Source organism: Etheostoma cragini, chromosome 24, assembly GCF_013103735.1.
Source record: "Etheostoma cragini isolate CJK2018 chromosome 24, CSU_Ecrag_1.0, whole genome shotgun sequence".
Classification (NCBI taxonomy): domain Eukaryota; kingdom Metazoa; phylum Chordata; class Actinopteri; order Perciformes; family Percidae; genus Etheostoma; species Etheostoma cragini.
Window position 1 is genome coordinate 1,624,576 of NC_048430.1, and position 15,983 is coordinate 1,640,558.

Here is a 15,983-nt window from a genome sequence, read left to right on the forward strand (position 1 = left end):
ACTGGGGAGGAAGTATTTTCAGACAGTAAAGCAATGAATCCTCGAGGCTGCAGCTTGTTCCATCTTTGAAGGCAGTTGTGATTACACTGTTTACATGCTGAGTTTCTTTTAAAATATTTCTTTTATACTGCACATTGTTAGTGGACAGAAAGTGATCCAGCGCTGTATAAAGTGAAACATGTCAAAATAAGATAATCAAATTGCAACTCAAAGTATGTATTTTTGTTCTGTGTTTGGCCCTGTTGTTTGTCTTCCTATCGCTGCAGGATACAGGAGCCTAAACTGTAATTTGATATACTGTTTTATATTTCCTGCCGTGAGTCATCACAGTATGAGGACACTCAGAAGTCTGTCGATGAGCTTGTCTTCTCATCACTAAAGTCTTACTAAAACACCAAATTGACTGATGTCAGCACGACCCTCAACTGTCACGGTGTGATGACACAGTATCATATTGGAGTTGGATAGTTGGATATCAACACAGAACTATTCCAGCCAAAGCAAATGTAGTTCAGTATTTAAGTCGAGACTGAACTCCTGCATGATGCTGGCACTGAGGTGCTCCTGGGAGGCGACTGATGGGCCAGACTGAAGAAAAATGCATAGAGACAATGCTGAAAAAGGTTGGTGCAGAACCAAAATTATAGACAGTAACACTTCCAAGGACCCACACACACTCACACCAGGTCTGATAAACTGTGAAATGTATACTGTAAATACATTTTACTATTTATTCTCTTTATTTTTTGTTTTTTGATCTGTGCTGCAACAGTGTAATTTTCCCCATTTTGGGATTAAGAAAGGATTTTGAATCTTTTGTTTCTGTTTTTAATTGCTTGAATATGTGTTAGGCTTCTGTCTTAAAGGGTTAATAAACAGCTGACATGGAGTCAGGTATGCTGCACAGACCACAGCTTGCTTAACCTGTCCAGAATCTAGATGTGCCTGTCTTTTTCATCTGTCCATCCACTGGCTGCCTTCACACCTCACAGTCAAGAACTTACACTTAACCTTTAAATAAAAAAAAAAAAAAGGTGAAGTAAAGATTGACTTTTGAAGTCGATGGGAGCACTGCGAACACCTTTTAATTTTTTTCTTGAGGCAATCACAAAGCCCAGTGTGTCCCATCTGATCTTGGCGCAATTCGACAGATTCATAATATAAAAAGACAACCTCACATCCTCGCTAAAACCGCACAGCGGAGAGGGCACTTGGCCACTGGCCGCTCCCTTTCCGGCTTAAGCCCCACACGGAGGTGAGAAAAATGGGCGCCAAAGACCGTCTATGACCCAACAAACCTGTGTCTGCACCACCCGTCACCTCCAGATTTCCAGCACACACACTTCAGCTCACTACAACTATACACCCCCATCACAAACAGCCTCTGATACCTTACACCCTCCTAATTTAATGTTCACTATTTGCTATTATCACAGTGCACGCTCTTATTGATATCATTGATAGTGCTGCGCAGGGTGTGCTGGTCTTTACAACTTATTACCACTCAGCATCTTCAGACTCACACTATTGACATCTTGCAAACTCAGTAGGAGTGTCTTTATATTATCTCAAGCTTTATCTCATTATGCTCAGGGGTACAGATCTTGGGTGGTTACCTTATTACATCATTCTCGCCACACTAGCTCAGACAAAAATTCAATTTCTATATAATCAGGGTCTTGTTTTTGCAGTTATGGCCATCATTCCTATCAGATATAATTTGTGATGCAGAGACCCCAGTTAAAACAGCAAGTATTTGGGCGTCTGGGTACATGTGACATCGTTGCGCCTGAAATGTGCATATACAGTACAGTCACCTATAATCTCTCATTGCATTGATAAACACATAAAAGTCCAGGTCAAAGATGACCCAGGAAGTAAGCAATGTGGAAGAGCTCAACCATTAAAGATGCACCCCACTGATTTTACAAATATCAATTTACAAAGTTTCTCAAATAAAACTAACTCAAATATTATATCCCTTTAGTTTGGTAAATACAATGTTAATACAACAATCCTCATCTGGATGGCCTGGTGAACTCCATTTAAAGCAAGCGTTTGTATCTCAGCAACGAAGATGCTGGAGAAAAATCATAAACAAAATGAATGATGGACAAAACTCTGATGATAAGATCCAGATTGTAAAAGAAATATAGCGCTACACTGATACTGCCTCTGCCTTTCACGATAATTTTGCAGCATTCTGCTGTTATTTATCTGAAGGTTGGCACTGCACTGGACGCCCGTGACTGTGCTTTGTGTTTGTGATGTGTCTGAACTAAATGATCAACTACAATATAGCCATAATGAAGTTGTAGTAGTAACATACAGCTATTCACAAAGCCTGTAAATGCCTGTGTAAGTTGCTGCTCCAGTGCCAGCTCTAACATAAAGCTAGGGCCCATTCTGCATGCTGTCTAGGCAGCCAGGCAGTCACTCAGCCCTCCAGCAGTTTGAGCTTAAGTGACTCAGCAAAAGTCAAACCCCCCTCCTCCTACCTTCCTTTGTACCCTCTTGCTGCATCCCAGACACTGGGCTGGCACACTGACAATTTGAACACAAAAATGGCACTGCTGAGGCCAATGAATCAGACACTGTGGGTGCTATCTTGCAAAACCTTGGTATGCCTAGCACCGTGCATAAAATAACACAGGGACTAAATCTGAAAATCGATTGGTCTATGAATTTCATGGGGGTAGGCTTGTAACTGCACACTGTCTGATAAAATAAAAAAAAGGTAAAGTATGTGTTTGCTCATCTTGGACATACATGCACTAATATTAGCCTTTGTTGTGGGGTCACTGATAGACAATTTGCATGCATCCTTTATATAAATGCAAACACAGATCATGGGAGCACATTACAAAGAGATTTTACACATGCACGTCATGAATGTGCACGTACAAACGACGCATGCAACGAGATACTCCAAAGGTGAAATCACTTCACATACATGTATGAGACGCACTGATGTTAGTGAATAAGACATAATCGAAGACATACTGTGGTTGAAAGGGTGGTTGGGCGGCTGTTGTAGGTGTACCTACAGTAAATGGTACAAATAAGTCTCCTTTTTTATCATTCATAGTAAATATGTTTAAGAAAATTCTAGGCTGCACATGACATGATGACTTCCAATACGCTATAGCTAGTCGACTTAATCTAGCAAAAGAATAAAAAACAAATATAAAAATAATTTGTGACACTTTTTTGTATTGAATCACACAAATTGGTATTGAATCCTTGTTACAATAAATTCTCAATTTGTATGAAATATAGGAGGCATTTTCTTCTGTCTGCAGCTTGCTGTCTCTGAGTAAATTTGGTATTTTAGTTCATTGTTACACACAATTGTACAGCAAAAACAGTGGCCAGAGTGACAGAACGTAACCCACAAGCATCCAGATACACCCACAGCAGATGCTCCCTCTGCAAGCATGAATGACCTCATGAAAAACACAGATACATCTTAACTGTTACTATAAAAAACAAATCCTTTGATTTAATCGGTTAAAGTCAATGGGGGAAACAAGAATATGAACAAAAACTCACAGGTAGGCGGCCTTGCCCTCTTCTATTTCTTTGCCCTTGCCGCTGGTGGCTGTTTTCTTGCTGCACAGCGTGCGCGTGATGCACATCAGCAGGCCGCAGTGACGCAGGAAGAAGCAGCTGACGTCCACCAGCACGAGGAGCAGCAGCAGTGCTCCCAGGCCCAGGCCCACCACCGTCCCCAGCCCCATGCCGCTGAACAGGGATTCTGCTAAGGCAGTGAAACACACACACAGACACACAACACACAGGAAAGGGGGAGAACACTGTTAGCAATTTTGGTTCATACTGTACAGAGATACACACAGAGGTCGGGGTCAGGTGTAGAGAGGCATCACAGGAGCCGGTGGATGTTCACCTTCTCTTCTCAAAGGTGGGGGGGGGGGGGGGGGGGGGGGGGGGGGGGGGGGGGGTTGACACTCATTGGGTAGACATAGGGAATAATGTGGGATAGGATATCTAAAATTCAATAAGTGGTGAACCCCAGAAGGGGAGAGAACTGAGACATGTTTGTTAAAAATAGTAATTGCAATGAAAAATGAACAAAAACAATGTTTTTCTAGGGTTAGGCTTTAGTTTTAGTTAGGCTTCATAATTATTATTACATATGGCATTGTGATATATTATATTATTTCATTGTTTTTTCTGTTTATGAGTTTTGGAAATGTATTCTTTCCTTGTTTATGTTACTCTTTTCTTTTGTAAATATTGGATGTTAAATTGAAATTGATATTGGGTATTATGGTGGGATTATTTACGTTTATTCTTCTTATCAGTACTTTTCCAATATGTAAACACATTGACAGGTAGTACTTTACACCTTCCTTCACTGTATATATTATTTTAGCCTATTATTATTAATGTATTATTTTGATGTCTATTTAGATTTGGGTTTGTTTTTAAAATGATTTCTTGTGCGCGGTTTCTTTATGTATTCGGGAAAATAAATCTTTTGGACTTTCATTTAAAGGACCGGTCCACAGGTCGGATGTTTGCTAAGACCTAAGATTTATTTATTTGATTAGGACAATGCACATTAATCCACATTTCTGTAAATGTGCCAGTATTAGCCAGTCGGCTAATTCTTAACTGTAGTCCTAGCTGACCTCCAGCTAAAGGTAAGCCTTTCCGCTTTGCCCCGTCCCCCCACACACACACGTACATTTAGGGTGTAACTGTACCGTATGTGTGCAGAAAACAATAACGCTGTACCAGGCTTGCTCACCCCAAAAACTTTTACAGTGGTTACTTTCACAACCACTCGAAGGTCAATGAATTTCTCCAGAGCCAGCTGGACAGTTTCCAAAACGTAGATAAGTCCTAATCCACAACGCCTGGACTCCTCAGCGGAGTATCTCGATTGTTAGCGTAAATCCACCAAATCTCTTCCAAAACAAATCAATTTTAGCTGCACAGTTTTTTTTAAATGCAGTCACTGGAATAAAAGTTTCAAAGACTCAAATAAATGAGTAGAAGATCATCTCCAGTACAGTGCTCTGAAACAGGTGCAACAGGCTTTACTTGGTGATTTATTTGTAATATCAGAAGCTTTGCAGCTTCCTATCGGCCTAAGAACTTTAATCTTTTTGTAAAAAACTAAACCAAAATCAAACAATCTATGAGCATGTTGGCCTAAAACTATAAAACAAAACATTTTTTTGCTTCTCTATTTGGCCTCAAGCCCTATTTCCTCCCTATCTTATGCCAATTCAATCCATTTTATTGTCACAAAGTGCAGGCACATATGTAAGGAAATGTAGGTCATTGCTTTCCAACAAACACTGCACATACACATTGGATTAAAGCTCCATTGTGTAATGTTTTGAGTTGGTTCTTAACAAAAAACTTTTCTTTCACAAATACTGAATGTGCTCATTCATGTGTAATTTTTTCCACCAACTAAGAAGTATTCTCGTAAACGTAGAAATGTATTCAGCCATGTTGCGCCTCCGTCTTTAAAATACATTAGTCTAAGAGGGATATACCTCCGCGTTTCAAAAAAACAAAAATGTAAAACTATTATTACACTTCAAAAAACACTCACGAACGAAATCATACTTCTTGGAATAAAATGCGCAGTTAAAATGTGATCAGAATGAGAGGACTAGAAAGTAATATTCAGTTGGTTGTCATATACAATTTCACCGCTAGATGGGAGAAATTCTTACAGAATCTACCGGCTCAGATTTATTGTGAATCAACATCTCTGGTTCCAACGGTACAACACTGCGGCTCAAGGTAGCAAGCAGCAGCATTATCATACTGATGCATCAGCTTTTATGTTCACTGGACGCCTCTTGTTCCGTAGCTTGCGGCGTTAAACAGGTTGACGCGGGAGGGCAAAGCAAGTCTTTTCAGCCCAAAGTTAAAATACTATCTTTCAGAGCGCTCGGAAACACACTGAGCTCTCAGCTCAGTCGGGACAACTGAAAGTAATGAGAAAATAAAGGTGGTGGGGCGAGGAGAGGCTCCCAGTGGGCACAGTTGAATAGAGTTGTGCCCTTTAGTGATCCCGGGGTTCAGCAAACTGAACATCCACTGTAGGATCAGTGATGACAGCTGGAGGTCAGACCTTGCCAGGAATAATCAGCAATGGACGAGTGAAAGTGAATGAACTTTCCTACTTAAGAAGGCTCTTGTATTGGTGTTCAGCAGCCTGAGAGTTGGAAACGGAGGATCAGACATTAATATGAAGGTGAGAGAGAGACGGTCGGGGGATGAAGTCTGTAGTCCACAGTGGTGCGGAAGAGGTTCTGGCTAGTCCACACAGCATTCCAGGATGGGAGAAAAACGTGCTCTGGTTCAATTGGCATTTGTTTAACCAATCACAGTCATTGGTTTAAAGAATTGCACATCACTATGCGCCAGAAGCAGCCACAGCACCTCTATCCTCGGGAAGGACCGTTTTTCGGTGGAAAAATTTGTATGGGCAAAAGTTGTTTTAGTCGTGCAACAGAAAACTCTGAATAAGCCAGATAGTATAACTGTCTGGATTTACCCTGCAGAGATCTTAAGAGCAGTTAACCATAGTCTTCAGAAATCCACCGGAGGTTGGAATGCCAACACAAATCCGGCCAAAAATGAGGGACATTTGGTGGATCCAGAGCGATTCCCCTAAATGAATCGTTGACATAGACTATGAAGTCTGGAACCTCTTTTGTGGCCAAACGGTGAGCTGAGTGCAGTAGATGTAACCAGTTTTCAGTAAGAGTAGTTTGAACCCTCATACCCTCCCTGATTGTTATGTTGTTCTGGATGGTCTCCAAGCTATACATTGTTTGAAAGCACAAAGCCTCAGCATTCTATCAGTGATAAACATTTTAAGGTCCCAACCCCGCTTCTACCACAGCTTTTCATTCTGTAACAAGACAGCAAATAAAACAGGGAACAGCATCATGGCTTGAATCCAAAATGCTCAGGAAAAGTAACCATTTTCTTCTTGTTCTTTTCAGACTGGCTTGTTCTTAAGAAGTTCAAGAGATACCGCAGTGGTTTTAAGAATGCACTTTCATTAAGTTAGAAGAGTGCCAGGGACAGTTTGAAAATCTAAATATATTCAGCAGAGGCCAAAATATCCAGATTTTTAGTCCCTTGTATGGATCAAGCTCCGAAAAAGGTCTTTTGTTTGTCCGTCTTTGTATTTGAAATGTTTTTTAAACGGCATGTGCCCCTAGCTTTTGTGTTAAAGTGTTTTCACAGGCTGCTCTTCATGTGTAAAATTTGTGCAGTGTTCCTTTAAGAATCTACATCCCAATATAATCCGTTACTTTTTGGACAGTGACACAAGTATTTAGGCATTTTCTATCATTTAGGCAGTTTTATCCAGTGCATTAGAATTATGATGAAACAATGACAAACTGTACATTGTTACCAAGTATGGCTGAAAAAATCCTCAAAGCTTGCAGTCACCGTTTCATTTTAAATCCAGTGTCCTAGAGTACTGAGCCAAAAACGACACATTTCCAAAGACTCATGCTCCACATTGGAGGTTGTCACCGCGTGTCATAACCCAAATGACTCTCATGTCTGTGACTTTGTTCTCGACTTAGAGCTGAGACTGCAGACAGTGGAGACTGGCAGCGAGTCAAAGCCCAGAGAGACAAACAGAAAGCCAGAGAGGGAGCGGGAGAACCTCGTGGCAAAAAAGAAACTCTAATTAAAACACTTTGCGTTCTCGTGAATTCGGGGATAAGGGATTTGAAACTTGTAGGCTGGATCAATATTTTCTCACCACCCCAGGCTACTGTTCCGTATCTCACCTTCGGTAAGTTTATCGGAGTTAATTTGGCTGCTGAAGCCACAGAGCCACAGAGATTCAGAGGCGGTAAACAACACCTCTCTAGCTGCCCTGAAGCATTCACATATACCAGAAGACAAAGAGAATACTAATCCAATCTTTAAGCCACACTTCCCTCGTTTTGATCATAGGTGCCTTGCAGCTTTCATTTAGCGTTTATATTTTTCCACCACATAAAGCCCTTGTCTGTTTTAAACATTCACAACACTAAAAATACTGGAGCATTTATAATAATTTTAGGCAGAAGACTTGTATTATATACAAAAACAAACTCGTCAAACATATCCCTATATCCTAATAACTAGTTTTAATCGAAACATACACCTTAAAGTTCCCTAACTCCTTAATTGAAAATCTTTCTTACTTAAAAGGAATGGCTAAATTATTAAGGAGTGTCTGGATAATGACTTTATAAGAATGTCATTTGAATGCCAGCAAAACTCTTCAGCCTGAAATCCATAAACATCAGACTTTGATCCAATAATGAGTATTACTCTAAAATGCTAAACAGCAGCTTGACAGTTTGGGATTGAACTGAGATGTTACATGCTTGTTAGAAATTTTTAACACAATTACTCCCAAGTCTGGAAATCATTTAAAGCTGACCACAGTTATACTGACACACATTTAGAGACAAATGGGGCTTTTCTGGCTGAAGCGGCACCTTAACAGTTTATACCAATTATTTTTGTCAATAGAGTTTGCATTACAAACATGGAGCAGGGGCTTTTGTCAAACCAAGATGCTTTACCCACGATGGTCTGGGACTAAAGAAAAAAAGTGATAGAAATTAAAAAATGTGCATAGAATTATTCCTCATTTTTGCTGTAATAGTTCAAATGTTGCTATTTCAATATTAATAAAAAACCTGTGTTGAGGATTGAACACATTCAGGTAGGGGGGTCGGGATTCACCATCTGCTCTGCAAACGCAGGACTGAATATGTAGCAGCCACAAATTACATTTCTGTACAGGAAATAATTCACATTCTTGTGAAGTCTCAAGAAGCATTTCTTCACATAAATGTAGAAGAATCCAAAGACGCCTGGCACCTTTATGATTTTGTGTATGGATGTAAAAGTTGTAAAAAGGAAAATATTTTAGTGTTTTTAAAAGGAAATGCTCTAATATGGTCTGGACTTCCTTAAGTACTGCAGCCTGAGATTAGTTTTTGTTAAATTATTCTGTTAGCCAGAAAGGAAGATGCCTTCCTTCATGAAGCAGCTCAGATCTCCGAATGAGGACTTTAGGCATGACAAGCGGCGTAATTTTAAATTTAATAAGCAGGGATGAAACACGGCAAAACTAGGGTGTGGCCACGAGTTAAACTGTTTTCAAGTTAGCAGCCAAGGTGCCTTCCAAATTCTGGCACTGTGAGGATAAAAGATGAGAGGAAAACAAGTGTAGAATGAGAACACACTATTTATATTGACGTAAAATCGTAAAACACAATAAATACGTTTAATATTATGTTGTTTTCATTGTTTACAATATTTACGGATATGCAACAAATGTTCATGCGGACACCTCTGGCTGCAGGTGCAACAGCTGATTTAAAATGGAAGAGTAAAGAGATGTGATGAGGTCATTTCTGTGTAAAGGCAATGCTGCTCTCATCCAATAATGAATGATAATCTTCACTGAGGTAACACTGTCTCCTGTAACAACCCACAGGTCAGAGTGACACATCGCCTGCAGGGGTTTGACCCTTATGTTGTCTTCCCGCTGACCATGGACGTGTTGTTTTTTCTGGAAGAAACTTTTTTTTTAAGCTTTTTTGTTCCTTTTTTATGCTATTTAAATATTTGTGTCACTTTTTTAAATTCATGGTCATTAAACGTTATTTATATGACATTATCATAATCATACAGTAGTTGTTTTCTTCGCAGCTTGCATAAAACATGCTCAATACAATTATCTTGGCATAGCAGTGCAGCCTTAGTTACTGTTTCCATGTTTAGTATATCACTATTAGTCAAACTGTTAATATTTAATTGGCACTAACAGTATTATTATTTAGTTTGAGTTCCCGTTGCCAGAGGGGATTGTTTGATGCAATCTGCTGTTGTTTCAAAGGGAACAATTGTGTGTCGACAATCTGAACCATTAGAGAAAGAAGTTGGGTGTGCCACTAACTGTCTTGCCATGTAGGTATTCATTAAAGATGTATTCAAAGAGAAAGTATAGCCCACTTGTTAACACAATACTAGAGTAAATGTAGAATGTCATTCGTCAAGTATGCACGGTTACAGCACAATATTGCAACTAATACAGCCAGTTCTATGAGGATGTGTATACTCATGTTTATATCGTAACCACCTTGGATGAAACGAGGAAGGTATCAACTCTTGCTTATCACCATAGTGATTTCCTCTTAGAAGTAACTAATTTATTCTGTGAGACTTGACTTCTCACAAACTCTTCAACTCTGTGGCCATTAATTCGTATTTCCCTGCTCTATTAACCCTTTTACTGACTTCTTCTGATTACCCGTTGATATATAGGCCCATTAGGAGTTTTACTTAATTGCCAGAAATCCAATTGCTTGTGTGGCACCTGAAGCCATTCATACACATCTCACTTTGACAATGCAAACTCATTAGGGCCTGAGGAGTGATTGACTGTCCATCCATTGGATCTGAGAGGACGCGTCTCGATAAATGGCGACCCAACGGCCGTTCTTTGATTGGGAAGGTAGCGGCGCGTTAATGTGTAGAGGGATAAACATTATCATGTGTGGATGTGGGTGAAGATTCTTTCCTGAGCGCTCAATTGGAGTGGAAAGTTTGTTGGAGGAGGCCCCTCAGAGAGTTAAACATATTCATTAAAAGCCTGCATGGCTTGAAGAAGAGGGATGAGTCCTTCTTCACGTCCATTTCCAAGAAGGAAGCCGTGATAAGACTCAAGAGCACTCAAACGCCAGCAAAGAGGAAGTGAAAAAACATGGGAAATTACTCTTAACTGAAAATCTGCACCTCCTTAAGATCAACCCCAAAAAAGACTTCAAAGAAAATGTGATCCACTTTTCTGTAATTGCTGCTGTCTGCAGTTACAATCTATTTCAGGACTAACAGAAGTGTCTCTAGCTTGATCTTGGTCAGTGAAATTCAAGTCTGAAGTCACATAGTTAAATGCATAACATGCACTAAAAAGGTTATCGCTCTGCTACATGACCCTTAGTTTGACCGTTAAAACACATCAAATGGTCCAAATAATCAACAGATTGCAGAGCTGCTAAAAGCTTCCAAGATTGACTTGAGCCTAAACAGAATATTAGGAATTTTCTGTTCTTGGTTCATAATAAAGTGAAGAGAAGAGCCTGCAGCAGAGCGAAGAGACAAGTTCTCTTTCATTGTTTTGCCACACTTCACTTTGACCTTCAGGCAGTGCTTTCCGTAAGATCATATCAAGGTGTGACTACTCAGTCTCCCCAGACTCTAAACTGCTTCTTGCAGAGTTAGAACTCAACACACTTTCCAGTCCCTTGGTTGTAAAAATAATTATAATTTTAACCCTGCAAATAGGACAGAAACTGAATCTAAATTCATTTTTACAAAGTCCTCCAAGGATTTATGTCATTTTTATTCTTGTTGTTACATGAGTAATAGGGCTGTGCAAAAAATCCATTCACAGTCCTATGGCGGTTTAAGCTCTACAGATTCAAAATCAATTCACATTTTTATTTTTTATTTTTCATTTTGTAATGGTGTGTATACTATCACATGGGAAAAGTAACTACATTCACATACTGTTAATCATTTTTAAATTGATAATCGTTTTTAAAATTTTCTGAATCATGCACCACTAATGAGTAACCTCATTCAGCTTTAAATACCAAACAAATAGCCGATATCATTGAAATTTGCCTTTTTAGAGTGAAAAAACAATATAGTATCTTCCCATGATACTCCTTTGGGTAGGTACTTGGTGCCACTGACAATACAGTGGAGAGTCAGATTTGTTAATACTTTTTTAGGTATTTAAAAAAAATGAATGTGGGACAGTTTTTTTTGGCAGTTTTTTAACATTATTAAAAAGTTTTGACAATTTACAGCTAGAACTAATCTCACAACTCAAGTAGAGTAAAATAAACCCAAAAACTATTCATGATATAAATTGCAATTAAAGAAAATTAATGAGTAATTTAAGCTTTCATGTGCAACTTTTTGATATTAATGAACATCAGTTACATTAAAGCTATTGCCAAATGAGTTGATACAAGCTAATTAAGACTCGGCTCCACACAACTGTCTCTGTATTTCTCAGTGTGACTATGTTCAGAAGATTGTGTTGTACTTTCCCGTGCGGAAACTGAGTGAAGATAATAACCCCTTCTGAAAAGTCCAACATGTTTTTTTTATCCTCCGTGTCCTCCTTGGCCACTAGCAACTGCATGGCCGAGGGGTTGGAGCACATGGCTGATCGCAGAAGGCTTGTATGTGGACGAGCCAACAGTTTTGTTGTCATTACTTAGAATTTCTCATGGGGGTGACAGAAGCTATGCATTATATCAAACAGTTAGTTGTCATCAAGACATGCGCTGATGAGGTTAGTGACAGAAATACTGGGTTTATTAATGGTGCTCATAGGCCAGGACACTCCCTAGCGCATAACTTTTGGCCTTAAAATATAATTTAACTGATTGAAGCTCAGGATCAGTGATGGAATGTAACTAAGTACATTTTCTCAAGTACAAAGGTACACATTTAAGGTAATTGTACTTTCAGTTTAGTCTTGTAATGCCCCTTTCTCCTTCTACTCTACTATATTTCAGAGAGAAATATTGTACATTTTAATCCATTACATTCATTTGACAGCTTTAGTTAGTTAACAAATTCAGGGTTTTGCACACAAAACATGTAGTATAAAAATGAAGACTTTCATGTATAAAATACGATTTTTTATTATAAATTAAATTATCCTACAAAACAGTATATAGACCTACAAGTCCAGCTGAAATGATTAGCCGATTAAACACTTAGTTGATTGACAAAATTGTGTCCAATTTCTAAAATGTTAAAAGTATATTTTTGGCATTGAGTACTTTTACTTTGAAAACTTCAGTACATTTTCCTGATGCTACTTACATCATTTTGCTCACGTTACTTGAACATTTTCAATGCAGGACTTTTACTGAGTATTTTTTTTACAGTGTTTCATTAGAACTTACTAAAGCTAAGGATGTGAATACTTCTTCCACTACTGCTCAGGATTGTGTAAAAGAGAAACCTGTTAGTTTAAAACTGTGCCACCACGTCTGCTCTCTTCACAGCTCAGCAGGAAGCCCTCTGCTTGCTTGTCTTTCTTATGATAAAATATTTACATAGTTGACAATGATATTGTCTGGTATTAAATACGCTCCCTCTGAACACACAATCCGTTGTTTAATGAATAAATTAGCTAGCAAACACGTAAACATCACCACAGATCTTGTGTCCCATTGTTAAAGTACTGTAGCCTTTACTCCAATCTGATACGTGTTGACTACAGCGCACTTTACATAATGTAGCTCTTGAATTCTAATGATGTCACTTAGCAGCTGATTCCTATATGTTTCAGGTGTGCCAGTTTCAGAGCACCAACTGATTACTCAACAACGCATGGCTTTTTTCATTAGAACAGACTCTTAAGAGCAAAGACTTCAAGGACTGTTTACTGGACACCATATACATAATTTAACTGATGCTCTATTGAATTTCGAACCTCAAAATATAATCTGAAGATGTGAATATTAGATATTTCATCTAAATGCACCTGACTGCCTAAGGTTGCAGGTAATTTATTCTGCAGTAGTGACTGGAAATCTAAGAAAGGTATTCACTATCATAATAATACAATCAAAAGGTTTAACCTCAGATAGCCCGGACAGCAGATGAGTAGCCTCTTTATACACCATACGATTGAACAACAGAGCTGATTGTCATGCATCCTTTTCATTACACTGCTTTAAAAATAATGACTTTCATTTTAAAACGGTATGAGGGAAGTGATTAATGTAATGGACAGTTATAAAAGGTACTCATTTCCCATTCTGAAATATGCTGGCATCCCTTCCAGGAAAAGTTTCACTCAAGCTCGCAGCAGAGGAGAGAGGCCCTTGCAGATTATTTCTTCAAGTGCTTTGATGAGATTATTTCCACAAAATCTATGACGCCTGTTTATATCAAGGCGTTTTACTGCGCTTGACGGGAAGAAGAAGAGAGCCAAGAAACACAGAGCAGCCACAACAAAGCTAAACACTGTGGTAACACACTGCAGTAACACACTGTATCAGACCTTATTTTGAAGAATGTTGGTATTGCCACAGGTTGAAGAAGCACTTTATTTAAAGGTGCAGCAGGTAAGCTTTATAAAACTAACTTTCTGCCATATTTGTTGAAACTGCCCCTATGTTTCAGTAGAACTACATCAAGCAGGTAATAAAAAAAAAAAATCAAACTTCTCTGGCACCACCTACAGACTGTACTGCAATTTGCAAAAATCCACCGCTCCGTGTTCAGATGCTAGAATCAGGGCCAGGTGGGGGTGTAACTGTGTGCCATTCACTGCTCATGCACACATATTCATTCTCCATTGTTGGGGGAGACGCTTGGGAGATCGTTTTTTCCCAGAGATCGGCTTTGGCGAAAGGGGGAAGGGACTGAGAAGTTATCAGTGTTCCTGGATCTTCACAATCCTACCCACAGAACCTTTAAGTAAAAACACAGAATTATGAGCACAACATATTTACATTGACTTAAAGTCTGTTAAAGTTGGAGCTGATTTTAACTACTTTATATACCGCTGCTGGACAGTTTAATATATATCAATGCACCATATTTTATTTGATGATCTTGTCTTTTCTAAATCTGCAAAGTAAGATACATTTAGGGAAAGACACCACATGTAAATAGGGTGATCTAATCTTTTTTTATCACAACGAAACTTCCCGTTTATTACATACACAAAGACGATTCTTTGTATTATTATTATGTTTTTTTATGTAAACATATTTCAATATGTAAATAATACATCCATGCATACATTTCCATAACAGAACATTGGATAAAGCCAGGTACAAAATTTGGAATCTTGAATATCTCTTTTCATTATTTCATGAATCAGAAAATACTGTCCACAGCCATGAAAAGAGATTTAAAATTTTTAGGAATATAATATAAACCCAGCCATGAATGATCCATGAAAAACCCCTCTGTAAAAACCTTTGAATTGGGAGCTGACTGGTTACACGTGCAACGTCCCTGGTTTAATTCTAGCCGTAGGAAATTTGTCATGCATACCTCTCTCTCTTAATTTAACAGTTGGCCTCTACACTTCACTCTGTCCAATGAATGAAACACATTTTCTCCGGTCATACAATGCAATGCAGTTTTTAATTGACTCCCATGTTAACCCGCCCGCTCCGTGGTTCCTATTGGAGACCCCAAATACGGGACTCAGTTGGAGGTCGAGAAATCTAGAACAATTTTTCCTTGCTGTACATTTTACCATCAAGGTTTTCTTTTAACAATATCCTCAAGATATCAAAAACTGCCAGAGCTTCCTTAATAGTTTAACAATATGATGTTAAGGCCAACAGCTAGTAGGACAGTCGCCAACCTCGCCGGCTCCTGTCAGGCTATAGTAATGTCATGGTAATGTTGGAAGAAAATACCAAGACAAAACATCAACGGATAGGTGTGGTAGAACGATGCAAAAGATTTGACAATAAAATACAAAAATAAAAACTGCTGTTAGAGACACAATGTTGTAATTGGGGAGGGCAGTAGACAATGCAGTGATTTAGGAGGTGGAATGAAAACGTTGATTTGAGAAGAAAAGAAAGAAAAGAAGCTCAAATGAAGAAGAGAACATTGAAAAGGAACCAAGGACACAGTTACAATGAATTGCATTTTCTTTGAAGGATTCAATGTGAGCAAGAGGGGAGGAAGGTTATGAAGCCTGTTACAAACTCAAATAGGACAGGTGAAAAAAGGAGCCAATTCAATAGCAGGCAAATGCATAATACACAGAGAGAGAATTGAAGACAGAAATTGCTGGGTGAGCCATAGAAGACACCTACAGTGGGTACGGAAAGTATTCAGACCCTTTTAAATTTTTCACTCTTTGTTTCATTGCAGCCTTTTTCCAAAAATCA

The 15,983-nt window shown here is 38.8% G+C and overlaps 1 protein-coding gene and 1 long non-coding RNA gene across 4 annotated transcripts in view; one reads left to right on the plus strand and one right to left on the minus strand.

The window, feature by feature from the left end:
- Nucleotides 1-15,983, minus strand: part of LOC117939252 (neural cell adhesion molecule 2-like) — a 291,147-nt gene that overhangs the window by 9,628 nt on the left and 265,536 nt on the right. Inside the window, exons 17-18 of one of the 3 annotated variants that reach the window (XM_034864438.1) lie at nt 3,553-3,760; nt 3,004-3,043 (exon numbers count right to left, since the gene is read on the minus strand). In XM_034864438.1, coding sequence (XP_034720329.1) covers nt 3,004-3,043; nt 3,553-3,760 — 248 coding nt within the window. The remainder of the gene's footprint in view (nt 1-3,003; nt 3,044-3,552; nt 3,761-15,983) is intronic. The other 2 variants (XM_034864437.1, XM_034864436.1) reach the window with 2 other exon arrangements.
- The window catches only part of LOC117939332, a 17,847-nt gene continuing 16,028 nt past the window's right edge, over nt 14,165-15,983 (plus strand). The window contains exon 1 of the long non-coding RNA XR_004655563.1: nt 14,165-14,371. This is a non-coding gene — a long non-coding RNA (uncharacterized LOC117939332). The remainder of the gene's footprint in view (nt 14,372-15,983) is intronic.